A 21,145-nucleotide genomic window follows, 5' to 3' on the forward strand; every position below is an offset into this window, starting at 1 on the left:
GGGACGGGCCCGCGGCGGCTGAGGCGGGCGGCGGGCGGCGCAGCCCATCCCCTCGGCCGGACCCCGCGGCCCCCCGGCCCCCGTCTCCCCCGCGGGCCGCGGAGGACGCGGGGCCGGCGGAGCCCGGGAGCCTCGGAGCGGCGGCCGGCTCGGACAGCGGTCCCGCGGGGGCCAGCCCCGGGAGCAGCGGGGCTCCCAGCCCGCCGGGGGAGGAGTCCCGCAGCCTGGACTCGCTGGAGTCCTTCTCCAACCTGCACTCCGGCTGCCCCAGCAGCTCCGAGCTCAACAGCGACGCCGAGGAGGCGGCGGCGACGGCGGAGGCCGCCCCGGGGGGCCCGGCCCCGGAGCCCGGCGGGGATAGGCCCGCGGCGGGCGCGCAGCTCCTGTCCGCCTCCAAGGAGCGCTTCCCGGGCCAGTCGGTGTACCACATCAAGTGGGTCCGCTGGAAGGAGGAGAACACGCCCGTCATCACGCAGAACGAGAACGGCCCCTGCCCCTTGCTGGCCATCATGAACGTGCTGCTCCTGGCTTGGAAGGTACCGGGGCTGCGGGCGCCGCCATCGCGGGCCGGGCAGGCGCTGCCGCCCGGGGCTGGGAGGGGGAGGGCGCGGGGCGGGCACCGGGGGCAGAAACTCGGCAGCACGCCGCCGGGAACCTGCGCTCACTTCTGCTCTGAAGCACGTAGAGAACTTAGAAATAAATAACTGCTGGCGGGCTGTTGCCAATACGCTACTTAGATGTCGCTGTCACACGGGGGCTTACTATGTTGTCGCCGTAGAGTAGAAGTTAAAGCCTAGATGATGCTTTTCTAAACTGAACGATGCTTGGCAGACGTGTTGAGGTTTTCAGGAAATATTTCTATATATAGCATTGAAAACTTGGGCAATGTTTTTGGAAGATACGTTAATTCTGAAGCGAGGCGTATGCAGGATTTATCAAAATAGAGATTTGCACAAATAGCTGCCTGAGGAACAGGGATGTGTTTGTACAGTTACGTGGCGTGGATGGTAAATCAGGTCGTGACCAAGTACTGCTTTGAGACCTGGAACTTCTTGTGTTCTACGTAATCATTGTGGATACAGCTTCCTGTAGTCTTAGAATAACTTTTAAATATTCAAAAGAGAAGACTTGAGTGTAAAGCATAATATAATTATTAGCGTTTACAGGTAAAACAAATATCAGTCGGAGAAGAGCTAGTGAGCTGTGTGTATTGCAAAACAAGGAGAAGGGGTCCTTTTAAAAAAATACTTGTAATTGAACCCCAAAAGATTGATGAGATGATAGAATGAAGTCTTAGGATAGGAAAGCTATATGAGAGTAGTTCTTATGTTGTATCAAGGGGAATAAATTTGGTATTGGAGGAGTAGGAGGCTGTTCACGGGTATAACAGGTGATACAGAAGAAGGCCAAAATTAACATAATAAGAAGAAATTTGTTCAGAGAGGTAATTTTTCAGAAGATTAATGATGGGGTGTGTGTTTTGTTTTGTTTAAGTAGATGTCCCTGTACACTTTCCTGAGCAGAATAGCTCATGCGTCAGGAGGAATGCTGTGGACTCAGACTCTGTAATGTTGGTATTTAGACATTGGTGAAAGCAGTACAGGGGAGTCGTGTGATTTTAAACTATCATCTTATACAGTAGGTCCTGCCTACCTCAAGAGGGTGTGAAGGTCTTTATAGACTGAAGTATTTAATGCTTTCTTCTTATGCTCCCTCTTTAACATGTAGAGATGGGTACAGGGCCTTGTAGAGCTTGTTCACTATCGTTAGTTGTGGTGGGGTTTTAAAAGAAGTGCCTGGTTTGAGGATTTACCTTTTTAACTGTCCATTTAATGAAAGGATATAAATGGGACTGCACTGTCCTTATTGTTTGCTTTTAATTTTTGAGAGGTTTTCTTCCTTAGCGTTCTTTTTCTTTCCTTCCATAATTATGTAATAACTTTCTTCTGCTGTCCTCCATGCAGAACTCTATCTGACAGTCTGCTTTGATCAAATATTATGTTAGCAATAATTAATGTGATATCAAATTTTATGAGTCGGTGGAAATCAAAATGCATCTTTGGAGTGTCCTTACACTTCTAGTTGCTAGGATTACAGAAGGGGTTTTCTATAATTCTATCAGTTTATATAAAACCTCAGCAGAATTTACATGATTTGCAGACAGACAGCAATTCACCCGTTTAGGTGAAACTGCCAATATGTGACTATTTATATGCTTCAGTGTTTTCTTGTTAGTTGGTTGTGTATTTCCCCTGCCTGTAATTGATTCTCCTAATTAGCGCCTCTCCAAATTAGCCTTTCTTTTCCCCAGTTTATAGTCAAGAACCATGTTGGCATTGTTTGGAGTGGCAAGCTTATTGGCAGCTCACCTGCACATCATTGACAGTAGCCAGCTACATACCAAGGCTGAGGATGGACATCCACATTCTTCTCACTTCTGAACCAAGATGAACACTAGATTGGGTCAGGTAATTATAATTTGGGAACAAGGGAGCAGACAAAGAGTTGAAAATAGGCAAAAACAGAGCGAGAATACCATAGCGTGCGTTAGATGAAAAGGAATTAATGTGGCAGGGGAAAAACTGCAGTAAAAAAGGAGATGAGAACGGGGAGGAGGGGAAATAACTTGAATAGAATATAATGATGTAAACAGTTGCACTTTAGTGCCTCTTCCCTGTATCCACCACTAACCTTCCTTCTTAGAACTCTGTCATGACAAGGTTGAGTGTTGTGGTCAAACTGTAGATAAATATGGTCTCAAATAACTTCAGATAATGCATGGAAGTTCTCAGAGTTGAGAAGTGTTACAGTCAAAATGCTAGTTTTTGTTTTCATGAATATTTCCCTGTGGATGTCCGATTATATGCTTTGCTTATCCCGGAATGGGAGCGGTAATTTTGAGATCCGGTACTACGTGCAGCAGTGAAAGTTGAATTCAGATTTTTGTTTGTGAGGAGTTGCACACAATTTGTTTAGAACTAAAATTTAACTTCCTAATAATATAAACCATAATCATGGAAATATTTATACTTTAACCTCGAATATGCATTAAGGAGAACTTTTTTCCAGATGTTTCAGTGCCTCAGAGTTCAAGCTTCTTACCCCCGTGCTAGATAATCATTTTAAATGTTAGCAGTTTTGTGTTCTCCTGTCTGTGTCCCAATTGCCCTCCAAAAAAACATTTTTTTTTTTGAGATAGCATCTCTTGACTCAGTGAGGGCAATAGGTAGTAAATTACTTTGCTTAAAGGACTGCAATAACTACAATAAAGGAAGACCTAATAGGTATTGTACCTTAAACACGTCACGTACTCCAAGTATTTCTTCCTAGTGGGTCTTGAAAATCTTGTTCATTAGCTGAGCAAGATTTTTCTCTGTTCTAGTCACTATTCAGCTTTTACTATGTCTCAGGGGAGGTATTTTTGAGATTAGATTTAAGATCATTTATTTAATGATACAAGCATAAAGACTGCTTGAAAATAATTGAGTGTTGCGTCTATGTGTACTCGGCCGTGAGACAGTGGCTTGGCAATACGTGGGTTTTTGGAAATTCTGAAATATTAGCAAGGAGTCTGGACGTACAACTCTGGGGTGGCAGATTGTACAAGTTGTAATTTCAAATGTTACATTTATCATTGCTTTTCTTTTGTTTCTGCAGACTGCCTGCATAGCCTTTAGGAGATAGAGCTGAGGAGTTCTTAAAAAGAAGTTACAGAAATATTCTAAATCAAAGGAAAACAAAAGCAGTGTGAGCAGTATGAAAAGTAACCATTGTGCTAAACAACATGGAAACCATTTAGGCTTCTGTGATGGAAATCATAGAATCATGAATGAAAACAAAATGAAAAATGGCTTTCCATGAAAATCATGAAATGAAAACAGAAGTAGAGTATTGAAATAAGCATATAAAATGTATGTGGAAGCATGAGTTTTCTGATACAGAGCAGCTTTGGATACAGTCTTTCAGCTTGCTTAAGATTGCAGACTGCTCGGTTTTCCTTCAGGACTGTGGCTTACTATGTACTTGAGCTAGCAATGCAAAGCTTGCTTTTCTAAGTGCCTTTTGTGATATTTGTTAGATGTAGTCCACTCATTGCTTTCTGATAGCTTCTGGCATTGTCTTAAACTGCAATTTTGTGTGGGGTTGTGGAATAGCCCTTATGTATGGTGATTGCTGGATGCTGAGAGCAGTAAATGTGCCATGTAGTTCTGTTGTGAGCTCCTCAGGTAGGAGTGATGTCATGTAGCCAATGAAGTCTGCAAACTTTAACAGAAAGCACAGAAACTACAGATCTGAAATAGGCAACACAGAACACAAATCATAAAGGAACATAAAATAAGCCTAAGGGAAAACATATTTAAATAGAAATATAAAACACTAATATTAAATATATTAATACATAAGGAGTATCTTGTTCTTACAAGTGCTTATGTAGGAGATCAATTCTAGTAGTATATATTGACATCATCTTTAAAAGTTTTGTAGATCACAGCCCTCTTAACAAATGGAAGGTTTTAGGAGCGACATTACCTGCATGCCTAGTTCTACGGAATTGTTGGTAACTTTCAGAACTCCATGAACTACCTTTTTAGCTGACTATAACAGTTCTGTAAATGAATGTTATATAACCACTGATGCTTAGGTGTATCCAAACTGAGGTGCAGAGGAGAGAGAGTAAAAAAAAATGCTAGTTGGAAATTTTTAGCTTTAAGTTCTTGTAAAAATGGCCTGTTTCTCAGAGGAGCTGAGTACAGTGTGCTCCTGCTGATATCCATTTGGTTTGTTGGAGTCTGCAGTGGCAGTGCCTAGTTTGAGGTCTGGCATTGGCTCGTGACATGTGTTCTGCTTTTCCTTTTTACTGAGCTAAACCTTCTTACGGCCAGAATTTGCACAGATTGCTCAGATGAACTTGCTCAGCTTCTAAGATGAGTTGCCAGTGAGTTTCTGATGAATGCTCAGCAGAGGCCTTGGCAGCTTTCCTCTGCATCTGTGAGATGAGTTGAGCTTGCAGATCAATGGGCCTATACTTGTGCATTTTCCAGGACAGGAAGCCTGTTCTAAGGGACTGAAGGAACCCCGTTGGAGAGGGGAGATGTGAGATTACCAGGCGATAACACATACTATCAGTCTGAGTTTATGAAGCTTTTCCTGCAAGGCAAGAGGTATGTGTTTGCAGGAGATATTCATCATCTCTTGCTGGCGCAGGTTGAAGCTACCCTTACCTCTTCCAGAACACTGAATTGAGAGAGTTGCATGCTGTAAATAAGTATGTTTTGAGACTATGAATAATAGGCAATTAGAAATGTTTATGGTCCCTTTCTATATACATAGTATTTACAGAAGCATTAGTTTCAGTGCAGAGCTATATTACTTATTTTTTTAGACCCTTCTGAAGTGTTGGAGAATACAGTTGGAATTATCTCAAGTCAGTATTATTTCATTTTCCAACTTGTAGTCAATTGCATAGAAACGGCATAGGTTTTGCCAAACAAACTGTTCAGTATGAAAATTTGTTTACCAACTGTTTTTTAACTGCAAAAGTCTCTCAACTGTACCTAACGTAGTTGGTTAAGAAAGATTTTTTTTCCCACTCGGGAGGATTGGAAGGAAGCTAGAATGAAAACTAGGCAAGGCTGGGGGAGAGATTAGGGAGGAAGACAAAGAAACAGCAGTAAAAGGGTACCGGAACTGGGTGGGAGCTGAGGAAATGCATTTTTCCTAAAATGTGAAAGTAATGTAAAATCTTGGCATGTATTTGTAAATTTTCTGTCCCTCCAAAGAACTGTTGTGGACAACAGCTTTCACAACTACTGCTTACGTTGTTTTCTTCTGTTGATTTATGTGGAGAATGGCTGTGGTTCTGTGTGATTTTTGTCTCCCCACTTAAGTTTTAAGGTATTTTTCTTTCCTTTTTCCTCTTTGTTGTGTTGTCTTTCCTGTAGTTTAAGCGCTCGCAGTGAAGCCCTGAACAGTTAGGAAATGTCGTGTTTTCTGTGTATCAAGTCAGTTCTGGTACTCATGACTGTTGCAACCCAATTAGCCCACTGTAAAGGTGTGATCTAGGTCTCATGAAACATGCAATGACTAAAATAATGCTGTAAACTAATCTGTTATCTTTGTTTAGCATTTACTTAAGCAGTTAATTTTGGTATTTAACTTGTTAAAACATCTGACTGGGAGATTCTGCAGATACGAGCAAAATTACTTTGATTTAGTTCTTCAGTTAAAAATCAAATAAATTCCTAACCACTACAATTTGAGGGAAAATTGAGATTTATTAACCAATAAAACAAATACATCCTATAATCCATGACGTCTGAAACAGTAATATATTTATGCCATGTTTAAGTGTGGGCAAACCAAGTAATTACGCTTTATAGCTGCTGTTTGTAATGTAGGCATGCTTCTAGATTCTCAAAATTGACACAGAACAGAAATCCCCAAGTAATGCTGGCTGAGCTGATGCATGTGTTTAAAAAACAAACAAGCTATCTTCAGTCCTGAAGGAATCATAACATTAGTCCTGCTAATAGTTGAAGTAGCATGATAATTTTTCTTGATGTGGTGTTGATACAACTGTACTGTTTGTAATCCCAGAACCGTTTTGGGTTTAGGTAGGTTAATTCATTCTGTTTTGTGCTGTTAGATATGCCCTAGGAGCAGTAGTGACCCAGCCCCAGCTCAGGCTGGATCAGGGCTGTGCACAGCTAATAGTTGCTCGGGTTTAACTGCTGCCAGCTCAGAACTGAATGTGTAAGAATCAGCTTTTTAAGCCTTTAGTCCTGTTATCTCTGTGGAAAAATACTTTGTGTTTATGCACGCTCAGTAGGAATATTATGAACAAGATCAAAGTTTCTGGAAACCTTTAACATACATAGTGTTAGTGAAACTTAGAAAAGTATGGGGAAGAGGTTAAGGCATTTTGTAAGTTACAATCAGTCGCTGCTTGTTTAAAAGATGCTTTCAAAAAATCATGCGCTTATGAATGTGTGACTGATTCTTTTCTTGTTTAATTCATATACTTTTAATTTTTTTTTGCCTTTTTTTTTTTTTTGGTAAGTAGCAGAACTAATTAAACATTCTTGCAAACTTATGCTTCACTAATTTCCTGCTTTACTATCAATTTAGAGCCCCCCAACCTTTAACTCCAATGCCTTCCATGTTCATGCTTTTATTCTCATCCTTCCCCAGATCCCTGATAGTACTGTAAGCCTCTGTCTGGTGGAGAATGGTGATCAGTGTTGAGGAATTGGATTAATATATATATGTGTGTATATACATCTCCTAATACTCAAATACCAGACTTTCTTGACTTTCTCTAGTAAGATGTGGAAGAGAGGACAAGATGAAAAACTGATGAGAAAGTTTAAAAAACCAGAAGACTCCTGTGTTACTCCTTCAGACTGTCAGAAGCATGGTTTTGTGTGAGTCTGTGCTTGGGCTTTTATTGTAGGAAAATATGTAAATGGGAGTGAGCAACCAAGGCCTTCACCCAGGATGCTGGATGGAGGAGATGACTATCTAAGAAGTTTTTGGTCCTGACAGCTGCCAGGGTGGTTAGTTGTAGTATGTGATGGTGACAGGAATGGATCGGGGAGAATGGAAGCTTCACACTGAGTTGTGTGTATTTGGTCTTTCTGTATGGAGTTAAACCGAACCCTTGAAACGTGAGCATGGGATTGAGAGGCAGGGAGGTCATTTCCTCAAACCTGTGTGAGTCTTGTCTTCCCTGTCTCAGCAGCAGCTACCCCCAGATTTTCTACAGCCTCATGTCTGTTCACTGGAACTTTTGAGTTAAGACCAGTTAAGAGATATAAAGAAGTAGGTTTTGTGTTGTTGTTTTTTGTTTTTAAACTAAGCGTGGCTACATTTCTCAGACTGTTCTTTCTGCATGCTTGCAGCTGAGCTATGGTGAGCAGTGTAAACTGCTGTGAAGTTGAGGGGGATGCTGGTGAAAGGTTTTGGTGGGAGAAGGGAGCACTAGGACAGAGCTGCAAGTGAAAGAAAGTACTGTGTTCATGTGGTTTCTCTAAAAAATGATGTGAGACCTTATCCTCTTATAGCTTTTCTTTAGTAGAAGTCCTGCTAGGCTAATGGTCTTACAAATTGGTGAGCCAAATGTGATCAGAAGACTTCAGGCTAGAAATACCTTATTAATACTTCCTAATCTGCATTGTTTTGAAATTCTAAAGAGAATATACTCTTACTTTCACAGGTTAAGCTGCCGCCGATGATGGAAATCATAACGGCTGAACAGCTGATGGAATATTTAGGTTAGTAATTACTAACAATAGATAGTTTTTGCTTAGATGTTATACTTCTTAGTGAGTAGTAGGATAGCAGGACTGTGTTATTTACTAACATTTTTTATTCAGCTTTACTTGAATACATATTTTAAGAAAATCACTCATGCTGTTCAGTAACACATGTTTTTCCTCAACAGTTTTAAGTCTTCTCTACTGTTTTCCTAAGTTGTTAGCCTAATAATGCAGTTGATGCAGTTTAGTATGCCAGTGTGTTGGTAGATTTAAACTTATTCATGTCTTTTAATGTTTTGTTACAGTCCACAGAATGGAACAAGTCAATTATGCTTTTAATTGTCAGCAGTAACTATAATCCTTGACCCAATTAAAATAACATGAAAAATGAATTTAGTTGTCATGGTGACTGGGGTCTCATTTGTGGGCACTGTTCCATTACCAGATTCAGTCTTCGGCAAAACTGCAGCTGTTTCCATCTGACAAGTCTAACTTCAACAGCTCAGAGTGATCCAGATGTTACAAGTGCATTTGCCCTAGTTCTTAAGTTATATGCACCGCAGTTCCTTGCCTTTGTAGCCTAACAAATGTAAAACATTTAAGCTTAATATACTAACTAGATTTGGTATTCTGAAGCAGAAGAAAAACTTACTATATTTTCTTTCTTTTTGTTTGTAAAGAAAGCTTCTCAAAAGCCTAATGATGAGTATTCCAATAGCAGAAAAAGTAGTTAAGTAATTAACTTGGAAAAAAAAAAACACACCAATATCTTCTAAGAACTCTAATTTCCTGTGCCTAAACACTTTTTTCTAATTGTATTGATAGAACAATGCTATCTGAACTCACTGCCTAATCACAGTTGGCTAAACGTGTGCCTTGAAGTGTCTTCTGTCTTGAAGACATATTACCTTCTGGAATTATTTTATTAAATTGAATCTCAAAATCACTTTCTTAGATCATTTAGATTCCTGTTTAGTCAACAGGATTAGCAGTTGCCAAATTGTTCTCCTACAGCTTAAAAAGAATTAAAAAAAAAAAAAAAGAAAAGCCCCTCAACCATATTGAACAATGTGAAGAGGTGATAAAATAAGAAACCTATGATGATACTTTTATTAAATCTATAGAACTTCTTTGTGTAGAACCATATTTTTTAGGAATGAAACAAAGGAATAAAAATGAAAAGCATAGAAATAAAATAGAAAATTCTGGGTGAGGTAGGTTATGGAGGCTAAAATTTTTGGTCACCATTTTTATGGTCACTAAAATTTTTGCGAAACTTGTACCCCTGTGTCTTGATTAACTGATTAATAACCTTTATGTTGTAGACACAGATGGAATACTGGCCTGTCAGAATTATTAGTGTATGGAAACATATTCTAAAATGTAAATAGTGTCAGTCAGGATGAGCAGTTGCAATTCTTAAATTGTATTATGCAATTGCATGTTTTATTGTGAACAGTTTTGACTTTCTATGAATCAAGGCACAGAGGGAAGGTAAATAATTAAGAGGCTGGCATGATACTCTAAGTGATTATGGAATGCTGTTTTAGTAGTGACATTTGAATTTCACTTCTCAATACATGACCTTAGTATTTAAAATATATTTTTGTTTTACTTTGTACTTATAATTCAGGCTATAAAACAATGTCATCTCATTTAATAGAAAGCTTAAATGGTTATATTTATGATCAGTTAGTTTCAGTAAGAAGTGTTCAAAGAAATGTTGAATAAACTATATTTTTGCTTTTTTAGGAGATTATATTCTTGATGCAAAACCGAAAGAGATATCTGAAATTCAGCGTTTAAATTATGAGCAGGTAAGAAGCTGCTCCTAAAATACAATTGCTTATGTAAGATACTAAAAAGTACTATTTTTTTTCCTCACTTAAGGTTTACTGATTTCGTTAAGAACCAGAAGCATACTGTTAGTAGTAGTTTTCCCTTTTCTCTAGGCTTGATGTAGAGTATTATTTGTAAGTATTTATTAGTGAAGAAAAATTTCCTATCTGTTAACGCAAGAAACTATTGCTTTTCCTCTTGCAATGAATGTAACAAAAGAATATCTTTCATATTGAGGAAGAATAACATGGAAATACACATGGAAGTGTGTAACAGGGTGGTTGCTCTTTGAAGTCTTCTATTTTGCATTCTTCAGCATGCTCCATTTTGTGGTCTCTGCTAGTCTTTCACTGATGATACAGATGAAACTAGATCTGTTTTTAAGTGTTGATGGACAAAAAGAGGTTGATTCCATATTATACAAGGCAATATTATTTGCACTGACTGCTGTTTTATCACAGAAGTCTTTCTACATTAAAAGAAAATGTTATTCTTTTCCAAAAATATTGATGTATATATGTATCTTGGAGCAAATGTTTCAAGCTCTGTGATCACAGCTGTTTCTTTTTGATTACTTGTGGGGGGGAAAAAAAAGAGATTTGAATTTAAGTATTTCAAGCTAGTTCTCTTTATTGTTAGGTTGTCTTTTCTTGCTAATGTTCAGCGCTGAAAACAGAAGTATCTTGGGATGATTTAAATTAGAATGAAGATTGAATGGATTCTTTTAAGAATCTTCCAAAATACGGCTTGTGTCAAGTTTTTTTTTCCCCACAAAATGCTACGCTGTTAGAGATTATAGCAGTAATCAAGTTACAGGAGGTTGAAGAAAATTATATACCTGGTAAAACTACAACCTCTGTGGCTTTCTTGTGCTAAATATATGTATTAACTTAGTAAATGTCACAAATCTTTTTGGTAGATATGTAACTGTACAATTTTAAAGAAACCTCCCGTTCTAGGAGTATTCTACATTCCATTCAAACATGCCTGTAGATGCACTTGTGATACTACATGAGAGGGAAAAAGAAATTAGGTAACTGAGTCTTATAAAATTATTACATTTCAGAAGCATTGCAACTAAGTCTTGGTGTTACTCATAGTTTTGTGTTTATCATGTCACACAGTTAATACTCTGCCTAAAACAATAATTTTCTTCTTACAACATTGAAGAAATGTGTATATTCTTTAGAATACCAAGTTACAAGATGCATGGAATGACTTCTTAAAAATACTAAGATCTGCCTTATGTTCTAATATACAGGCTTGTGTTGGCATCCTGCCCTATTAATTATCAATCTGTTAATTTGTCTTTTAATGTGCTGCCGAAACAAATGTTCAAATCAATGTATTGGTTATTTTACTATTTAATGAAGCCAGTAATTTGGAATTCAGCAAATTGCTTCTGAAGTGATGAAATGTCATCTCTACACACCCCACGTACACCTTGTTAGCCTATCTGGCTCTTTAATAGTTTCCTCATTACTCATCCAATACATAGTCATTTATTTACATTTTTGTCTTCCCTTATTGAGCCCATTAGTTGTTGTTTTGCCATTAACTTTCTTATTAAAAGAAGACAGAGGCAACTGTCTTTCGCGACCAGTGGGCTTAGTCTGTGAATCTTGTTTATTTCATTTCTGATCTGTATTTCTCTTTTTTTGTTGTGCCTTTTTAACCATTGTTGCAATCCTGAATTTCTCTTAAGCAACAAATGTTGCAAAACCAAGCAAACAAAAAACTGTTTCCCTGAATCTCTTGCCAACACTGAAGTACTTTCTGAAGATATTCTTTGCAGATTCTTTTCGCTTGGTAGAAAATGCCACAGGCTTCTAAGCTATGTCTTTTTTTTGTCCTTGTGGCAAGTGTGGCTTAGTGAGTGTGAACTTCATCATTCAGACATCAAAATTACAGTGTTTTGGTCCGTGACCAGAGAGACGCTATATACCGTGATGATACAAACAGCAACACTGCTTCCTTCCAAATAAGCATTTTATATACAAATGCAATCGGATAAACTTGCATTTAAGTGTGCACTTGGCAGTGGCATGAATAATGTGAATGTGTTGAAGCAGTTTTCTAGCTAATTTCTCCTTTTCTATTTTTTTTAAGAAATATTGAGTTGATGAGCACTATGTGATGAAAGATTACAAAGGTAATGACCAAGCGTACAAAGCTCTAGTTGGTCATCTGTTTTCTTTTCTTTCTATTGTCAGAATATGAGTGATGCAATGGCAATTCTACATAAGTTACAGACAGGTCTGGATGTCAACGTGAAATTTACAGGTGTACGAGTATTTGAATACACACCTGAATGCATCGTGTTTGATCTTCTTGATATCCCTTTGTACCATGGATGGTTAGTGGATCCCCAGGTAACTTTTTTTTTTTTTTTTTCTTTTTCCATATAACTCCAAGAGAAAATAAGTTACCCAGATTTTACTGGGGGTAGGAGAGATGTTTCAGAATTTTAACTGCAGTCAATAATAATAAACATCGTCATGGATGTTCTTAAATCTTGTAAAAAAACAACAACAACAACAACAACAAAAACACTATTTTCCTTAGAGGAGTGAATCTAGACTGTACTTGTTTTTCACTACAGTAACTTTGCAGAGGTTAGGTATTTGTTGAAGCTAACATTCCAAACCCACTACACTGAAATCACAACGGTGTAAATGAGAGTTTTTGTTCTGAGGGACATAGGGAGTTGCCAGATACAATGTACGGGTTACTGTTTTTGAAAGCTCAAGAGAGAACACTTGGAAGGAATGCAAGGTTACTTTTCTCTCCTGTTTACCTCTGGTTTACATCTACCGGTACCATCTTTTGAGAACTGAGGACTTTAGAACCAATTATGGAGAACTGCATCTTTCACAAATGTAAAACTTTTTTTTTTTTTTTAATTTTCATGATATTCAGGTGTTATTTAATAAATAAACAGTAAAAATGATACTGTTTACTTCAGGTGAAACTGAGGAGTTTGTCTGGAATAATCTGCCTCTGAGACTTTTATTTTTTTTCCTTATGCCTTGTTCATGAAAGCTACTATTCTCTTATTCCCCTTTCTTTATTGGAAAGTAGCTTTGTTACAATTTAGCGTAATGGTGCCAATCAAGAAGAGATTGTTATAGGCAAATGGACTCTGTCCAAGGATGCATGATTTTGGTGTGACCTACATGGCTTATACCTTAGCAGATCACAATTTGTAACTGTAGTTCTGAAACTCAGTGTATCAACAATGTCTTTTAATGATGCTTTATGTTAAGATTCCTAAACGATAGCTGTTCAAAGATTATAAACTCACTGAAATTATAGTTATTTACATTTCTGTGTGGCTATTCATGAGGTGAAATCCTATAAAATCTGATTTTTAGAAGTACCCATTTTTCTAATGAAGTATGATGCTTACAAAGAAAACAATATTGATGTGTATAACATATATTCAAGATGATAGCATTTACCTGAATCCTAGGGGGTTCTGTAACTTGAGCTGTAAACACCATAATGGAGAAGTAACTGGAAGGGAGAATGTCTCTGTTACAAACTGCATCCCATACTCTCTTCCCTCCAGGTTAGCAACAGCTTTTGATGTTAAGTTTTATCTTGAGGGATCCAAAATGGGATGTGAGACTGCAAAGATGTTTAACAGTCTGGTGTAAAGCTTTTTGGCCTACTATTCTTAGGGGGATAACGTTCTCTATTTGTTGAAACTTTGACTAATTATTCATAAGAAATTTTTTTAAGCTTAGTTTTGTTCCGTTCTTCACAAAGATAAGTTCTCCTGTTCCCTCCTGCTCCAGGTTGCTGATATAGTGAAAGCAGTTGGTAACTGCAGTTACAATCAGCTAGTGGAGAAGATAATTTCTTGTAAACAGTCTGACAACAGTGAACTGGTTAGTGAAGGTGGGTAACTTTTTTTCTGTTCTTTATCTAATTATCTGCCCTATTGAATCTTAACTTCTTACTTTGAGTGTGGGTCATGGTATGTAGCAATATAGGTGTGGTGAGCTGCATGCTATCTACTTCCCCTGGGCAGACAGTCAGCATTGTGCTCATCTTAACTTATCTGATGCAATTTCTAAAACAAGGATCAACATTGTTCTCTCGATATATGAAATGTGCCTTTTAAAAAGATGGATATAACTTTCTTTTATAAAAATGTAATATGGGCAACATTCAGATTTCAACGTGGCTCCTTATAAAATAATTATAGGGGATGATAATTATATACTACATGATGACATACAAAAACTCAGTGATACCAGAAGTGGATACAGCACTTCTAAACAGGAGAGGGTTATTTACAATGCTCAGTTTTTGTTTTTTTTTTAATCTTTCTATTAGTTTTCTTCTTTCCAAATGTGTTCCCTTAGATTTGTCATAGTAAAGGGGCACCTTCGTAGGGAGGAAACTGGGGGGGGGGGGATAATTTAATTGTTGCATTCAAATTGACACACAGGTAAGGTGATTGCAGGTCTTTACAAATCAAAGAAGAGGATATCCCCTTTTATTGTTACTCTATAGTTAAAGGATGTATGTTTTAGTTTTTGGAAGAATTCTTAAGGTTTTATTTGCTTATCCTAATGGTATCTCGTCTTATTTTTTTTGTTTGGCCCACATTTACGGGGGTTAGTTACTGAGCAGTGAATGCAGCCTCAGCATTCAGAGCCACCTGCTTACCCAGTGCAGAGAGTTAGCAGTCTTACAGTACTGTGGTGAAGACAAAACACAGCCCCTTTCTTTTCCTGTATTTCTTGGCATTAGACCAGCTGTATATAATGAACAGTGTTCACATTCCACTACCAGCAGATATAACCCTGGGTCTCTAGGTTAAGCTTAGGTTAAACTTGCTTTTAACTCAACCTTAGCAAGACAAAAGAGATAAAGAATTTGTAGGGATTTCACTTTCTTTTTTTCTGTTAGTGTCATCACTAACAAAAAGCAAATATTTTTGCTTACTTGACCTAAAGTGGGGCAGGGAACATTACCAGGTATTTATATGTTTAGAAGCATGTAACAGACCCATAACAGCATGTATTGCTTTTGTAGGATTTGTAGCTGAGCAATTTCTAAATAACACAGCTACACAGTTGACATACCATGGGCTGTGTGAATTGACTTCAGCTGTCCAGGAAGGAGAGCTCTGCGTGTTCTTCAGGAATAACCATTTTAGCACTATGACCAAATACAAGGTATATTCAGTGTTTTTATTGTTCTTAATTCTGTGGGTTTTGTTTGCATTTCAAAGGAAATCTTGGTTTTCCCTGTCTTGAAAAAGAAATAAATTCCAGTTTGTTGCTGTTAAGCAAGGATGGGTTATGATGAACGTAAGGTCTATCGCGAATGCTACTTGCAATGTATCGATTGCTGTCTTAGATATGAGGATCTATTATCACTTTAAATCATACTGTAACTTTTCCCTTTATGTTCAGTTTGTTTCTTGTGTTAACTCTTTTTGTGGTTAAGTGTAATGATGTAGTTTTCTTACATGGTTTAAAATTTACTTAGGTACGTAATTGGCAAGGGTAAGGTTAATGGATTCATTTAATTTCTTGTTCCCGAGGATGTGGAATTTTCTTTTATTTGGACCAGGATGTGAGTAGCTCCATACATGTATCCTGGTGTTCAGAATACGGAATATCTGGGGAAGTTAAGATGAGCCATAATATCAGTTCCCTTTGTTAGGGAAGCAATTGAGTCTGAAGATGAGGAGACAAAATGCTGAGAACTGTGAAAGGAGTACTGCAGAACGCTAAAAGCAGGTGACAATTTGATTCTTTCTGACACTCCTTTTTCCATGGACTGTAAAATCTGGCTTAGGCAAGTTTATAATCACTTATGGAACACTTGTTTTTAACACAACTTTGCCTCTAAGGTGATTGTGTATTTCTACATATCTGAGTGTTAGGCAGAACAGGTTGCAATAAAACTGCTTCCTAAGATTTAATCGTTCTCTTCTTTCCAGTGATAAAATCACGTATTTTGAAGTAGATTCTTCCTAGGATTACAATATAAAATCATACATGTAGTTAGATATTTCTCTCAAATGTAAGTATAACGAGTTCTTGCATTTGTATACGATTATTGAAATTATATGTTGGTTAGCTTTTTTTTAAAATAAGACTAATTCCATGGACATCTAATAATGCTAAAAATGGTTAAAAAAAAAAAAAAAAGGTATGTGCAGCATACAAAAATGCAGAGATTACTTTATTATTATTATTATTATTATTTGGTGACCTCATATGTGAAGAAAACTCTTCCATTTGGCAGTACTAGCCCTTTCCCCCCCCCATCTGTTAAACTTGACTGTTTTTATGCTTATCTTTGGTATTTATAACTGAATAACTGCTCATAAACTGACCTAAAGATCTGACACATGCTTTTAAAGAGTGCATTAACTCTTCAAGGAAGTAACACAACTGTCTTCTACTAACTTCTTAGATCCATGCCTATAATTAGTTTTAAGTCAATGATGCTCTTGAAGCAATAAAAGTGGTAAAAGTATCTTTCTCTTCCCTTCCTTCCCCCTAACCAATTAAAAAATAAATTAAATATATATATGTATGTATGTATATGTATTTATTTTGGAGCAAAACTAATAGTTATGTTCCATGATGAAGAAGCTCATTTATGTTACCATTTTTAGAGTTATTGTTTTGCTTCTCTTTATTTTCCTAAATCTACCTTTTGGAATAATTGGTTTGTCATGTGAGGCCATACAGGAAACGTTTTTTAATTTAGAGTGTATTCTAGATATAATACTAGTAAATCCTGGAATCAGATTTTTAAATGCTTCACTTTTGTACTGTAGCTTTCATACATAAAATATTTTTTTTTTTGTATTAAATACGTTCAATGAATGTCATGGTATATTTTAATTCTTCAAAGTTGCTATTGTTTTGTAACCCAATCTTCTCCGTTTTGAGAAGTTTTAGACCTCTGACATGAGAAGTTTTGGAATATGGGTCAGAAATGTTTCATAATCATTAGGACCTCACTTCCAGTTAGTGTTCGGTTTCCATGTTATCAGTTTCCAATGATATCTGGTGTGTTGTATGTTACAGGATATATGATATCAAGAAACTGTCTTAATAAAGAAAAATTCTTCATTAATTTATTTTAAAAAGTTAGCAGTAACCTTTCCATCTATTTCCTAGTTACTTGCAGTAGCTGTATGACTAACTATATTCTTGTTTATCAAGGAAGTCAGAAACGGATTTGACTTGGGTTTTTAGCCAATATTAGCTATCCAAAATCTTTGTACACCAGGATACTCATGAGTGCTAAATGCATTGTCGTCAGAGTTGAGATTTCTCAACTGCTTTACTCTTTTACTAGATTTAATGCTAGCTCTGTAGATTTTTAATGGGTTTGCTTTTATTTCAGAGTTCTAGCAGTAGTCAGCAGTAGCTGTGTTATGGAGAAATGCCCATCAATTATGAGAACTGAAGATGCAACATATGTCAAAAAGATGAAGACATAAAACTTTAGGGTAGGAACAAATAGGCTTTCTTCTGCTCTGTACTGGTGCCACATAACAATTATATGATTGTGATTGAGCAATTATTATTTGTGGTGCTGGGTTGAGCAATTTTTTTTTAAGTTGCACATTAGTTTTTTCCACATCCTATCTGATGAGATTGTTTTAGAGGTAATTCATGTTTTCTGTCTTTAAATTTATTTTGTTATAATATGCATTTAGCTATAACTGCTCAATAAGGTATTATCTTGCAGATATTTTAATACAGGGATATTGTATTGTAGATATTTTAACTGGGGAGTTGTAGACTCTGGTAACATCCTTTCTGCATATAATCAGACCTTCCTAGTTCTTACATCTTTAGTTCAAAGAATTTGCAATATTTGTCATTATTTTACACATTATCAATTTAAAAACATTTACCAACGCTGCCAATACTTTACCCAATTGTATACTGAGTTTAGAGGAGCATTGCACTGTTGGATTACTTACTTTAAAGGGCTGTGTTATTGAAATGAGTTATGTGAAAACATGGAGAAACAGCCCAGTACCCTGAATTCCAAAATTTTTGCATGTATAGTAAAAGAATTTGTTCCATATAAGGAAGGGAAGTAGAGTGACTCCTTGCAAACTTTCTTTTTATTTTTCTTGCATTACTAACTTAAAAGTAAAAAAGTAGGTTTGAAATTCTCTTTTTATTTTTTTTAATATTAAGTGCATCTTGAACCATCAGAAATGTAATGTTGTATGTTCATAATAACAATTTTGAATACCTGCCATAGACTGGGAAAGTGTCAGTGTTGTTTCATACTGTAAAACAATTTATTAAATCTAAACATTTATTAACACTAGTAGCTGACCTGTAAAAGGTAATTCTATGCTAGTTATAGGGATGAAGATAATAATTTGGGCTTTGAGATAAACAATAAGTGAGAAGTTGTTTGTATGGGAATGCTTTTTAAAATATTTGTTATTTTTTTAAAAAATGACTTATGAACAAGAGAATAAGTGAAAGGAAGAAAACTTTTTAATTTGGTCTGCTACTTTATTCAAAATATTTGTTATTTTGAAATATCCCTGTTCAATGCAACATAGACACCTCTAAAATGATAATCTTCAGGCAGGAATGTGATTTTTACTTGGCCTTTTTTTAAAAATTCCTCACTCAGTGAGTGTCAAATGGAAAGGGTACATTTAATAGTTTTTCAATTTTAGATGCATCATTCACTTCAATGATGGAAGTTGAGTAATAAAGTAGCAATAATAGAATGGTGGCAATGCATTTTTTCAGAAATTAATATAAAAAGTTCTGAAGAAATCTTCCTCTGAAGACTTCAGTTTCCTATTTGTAAAGCTACTGAGGTGATATTACAATGTAACTGAAGTTTCACAGATTTTATTTCAGAATAGAGCATCAGTTCATTTATCCACTTTAGGCTATTTAATATAGTCTTGGATAATTAATACTTCACTGTTACTCGTTGAAGAGTTGAATGATAACTGCATGATACAATATGAAGTTGTCTTGTGTAATTTGGAAAAGTTCAAGTACTATTTTGATATTAAATTGTGGCATTACAAAAATCCATAATTTCATATAAGATAAAAGCAAATATGGTAAAGTATGGAAAGTGTTAATGGTAGTTCAGTTATAACAACAAAAGGGAATAAGTATCTGATTTATCCATTTGCCCAAGTACTCATTTAGTCTATTTCCCTATTTCCTGTCTCTTTAATTGGATATTAATAGTCTTGGCTCTTGTGACTATACAGTAATCATTTTCAGCAGTTAAAGGCTGTTGTTTTCTTTATGCCTTTGCTTTTCATTACACAGCTACTAAATATGTCAAATGATAATTGCCTAGATCAAGGAAAAGCAGGGCTGTAAAGAGGGGATCAGTTTAAGAACGTCTTAGTTCAGTTGGAAAGTTTTTCCCACTGATGTGACTGTGATACAACCTGGTAGTTTTCTTCCTGAAAACTGCCAAGGGATTTGATTTTAGAGTATGCATATTGCAATAATGCTCTCCAGGTTTATAAATAAATGTGGGATTTCTGTTTTGATACTCCACATGGGCTTTTGTTCAACTAGAAAATACATTTTGTAGCAAAACCTGCATTTTTTTGCTTGGGGAAAAAGAAGTCTGAATTTGCCATAGTTAAAGCAAAATTGTTCTACAGAACAACCCAGTTAGTTCTTCCGGTTTGCACAAAAAACCTTCTGAAATACTAATAGATGTAGGCTGCAGGTGATGCTACTTGTAACAAGGCCTCCTTTTCCTGTGTTAATTTCATGGGGAGATGAAGTGATTAAAAATAATGCTTTTAAACTACTTGTTCTGAGGCTAATTACCAAGTTTCCAGTGGTTTAGAAAACTGAAGAGGAAAGTCAAACACTTGTCCAAGAGCTTGACATGTGAAAGACAAACATTTTAAGCCTCATCCTTTAAGGACTTTAAGGTGTAAATGTTCTCTTGGACTTCTGGATCTGAACCTTTTAATTTTATGAAAGGGTTTTATGTTGATGAGAATGTGTGTTGTTATTTTGAGATTGATCTAATCTACCTGAATGTTCTAGAGATTTTATTATTATTTAAATAGACACCATTTGATTCAGAGTAAAACAATGTTTGCACTGAACAAAAACTGTGCACTTACCATGAAAGATGCTAAATATTTAAATGTTTTTAACAAGCTGTATATATATACTGCCTTTAACTATGCCAAACTCAGACATACGTTTCCCCAGGGAAGTACTTCAGGTTTGTTTCCAAGGAGTCATCAAGGTGTTATGCTCATTTCTTTATATCAAATTTTATTTAATATTCACCTTTGTATAATGAAAAAACTAAGATGTACAGAAATTAAATGTGGTTATATTAACAATGAATACTCATACCTGGTCTTCTAATGCTGTATGTGGATTCATTTAAATTTAAAACTCACCAAAAAAAATCTAAATGAATGTTTTACTGGAGTGCAACAGTTGCTAGGGGGTCATTTATCATAACCATACATCAGACCGAAAAAGCATTTTCATAATTTTACAGGCTTTCTTTATTCTTCTGCATAGGGTCAACTTTACCTGCTGGTGACAGACCAGGGTTTTCTTACAGAAGAGAAAGTTGTTTGGGAAAGCTTACACAATGTGGATGGTGATGGGAATTTCTGCGATTCTGAATTCCACCTACGGCCTCCATCAGACCCTGAAACTGTCTACAGAGGGCAGCAGGATCAAATAGATCAAGTACTGGATTTCTGCCTCTCTATTGTATTTTTGTGTTTGCTGGTGATTATAGTAAATACTGTTTATGTTTAGTCATGTGTATACAGATGTGTATGTATCTGTACTCACACAAAAATGACTAGAAAAAAAATGTGATGGTGGTAATGTTATTCCTAACTATAAGTAATAGTTTCTGGAAGTCCTATCGGAGACAAGAACTATTTGTGCTAATGCATAAGCTCGTAGCAAGACCACTTGGAAATTCTGCTTGTTTAGAATGTAAGATTTATCTTTATAATCACTGTTATTTTTTAAATACTTTTTAATATTTTTTTAATA

General features: G+C 36.4%; 1 protein-coding gene across 2 annotated transcripts in view; it reads left to right on the forward strand.

Moving 5' to 3' along the window:
- Positions 1-21,145, forward strand: part of MINDY2 (MINDY lysine 48 deubiquitinase 2) — a 37,981-nt gene that overhangs the window by 5,194 nt on the left and 11,642 nt on the right. Inside the window, exons 1-8 of one of the 2 annotated variants that reach the window (XM_035335539.1) lie at positions 399-536; positions 2,312-2,468; positions 8,216-8,273; positions 10,011-10,075; positions 12,311-12,469; positions 13,898-14,000; positions 15,147-15,289; positions 20,654-20,827. In XM_035335539.1, the coding sequence (XP_035191430.1) occupies positions 2,448-2,468; positions 8,216-8,273; positions 10,011-10,075; positions 12,311-12,469; positions 13,898-14,000; positions 15,147-15,289; positions 20,654-20,827 (723 nt within the window). In that variant the 5' untranslated portion in view covers positions 399-536; positions 2,312-2,447. Of the gene's footprint in view, positions 1-146; positions 537-2,311; positions 2,469-8,215; positions 8,274-10,010; positions 10,076-12,310; positions 12,470-13,897; positions 14,001-15,146; positions 15,290-20,653; positions 20,828-21,145 lie in introns of those variants that run through there. The other variant, XM_035335538.1, reaches the window with a different exon arrangement.

This window comes from Oxyura jamaicensis, chromosome 10 (assembly GCF_011077185.1).
Source record: "Oxyura jamaicensis isolate SHBP4307 breed ruddy duck chromosome 10, BPBGC_Ojam_1.0, whole genome shotgun sequence".
NCBI lineage: Eukaryota > Metazoa > Chordata > Aves > Anseriformes > Anatidae > Oxyura > Oxyura jamaicensis.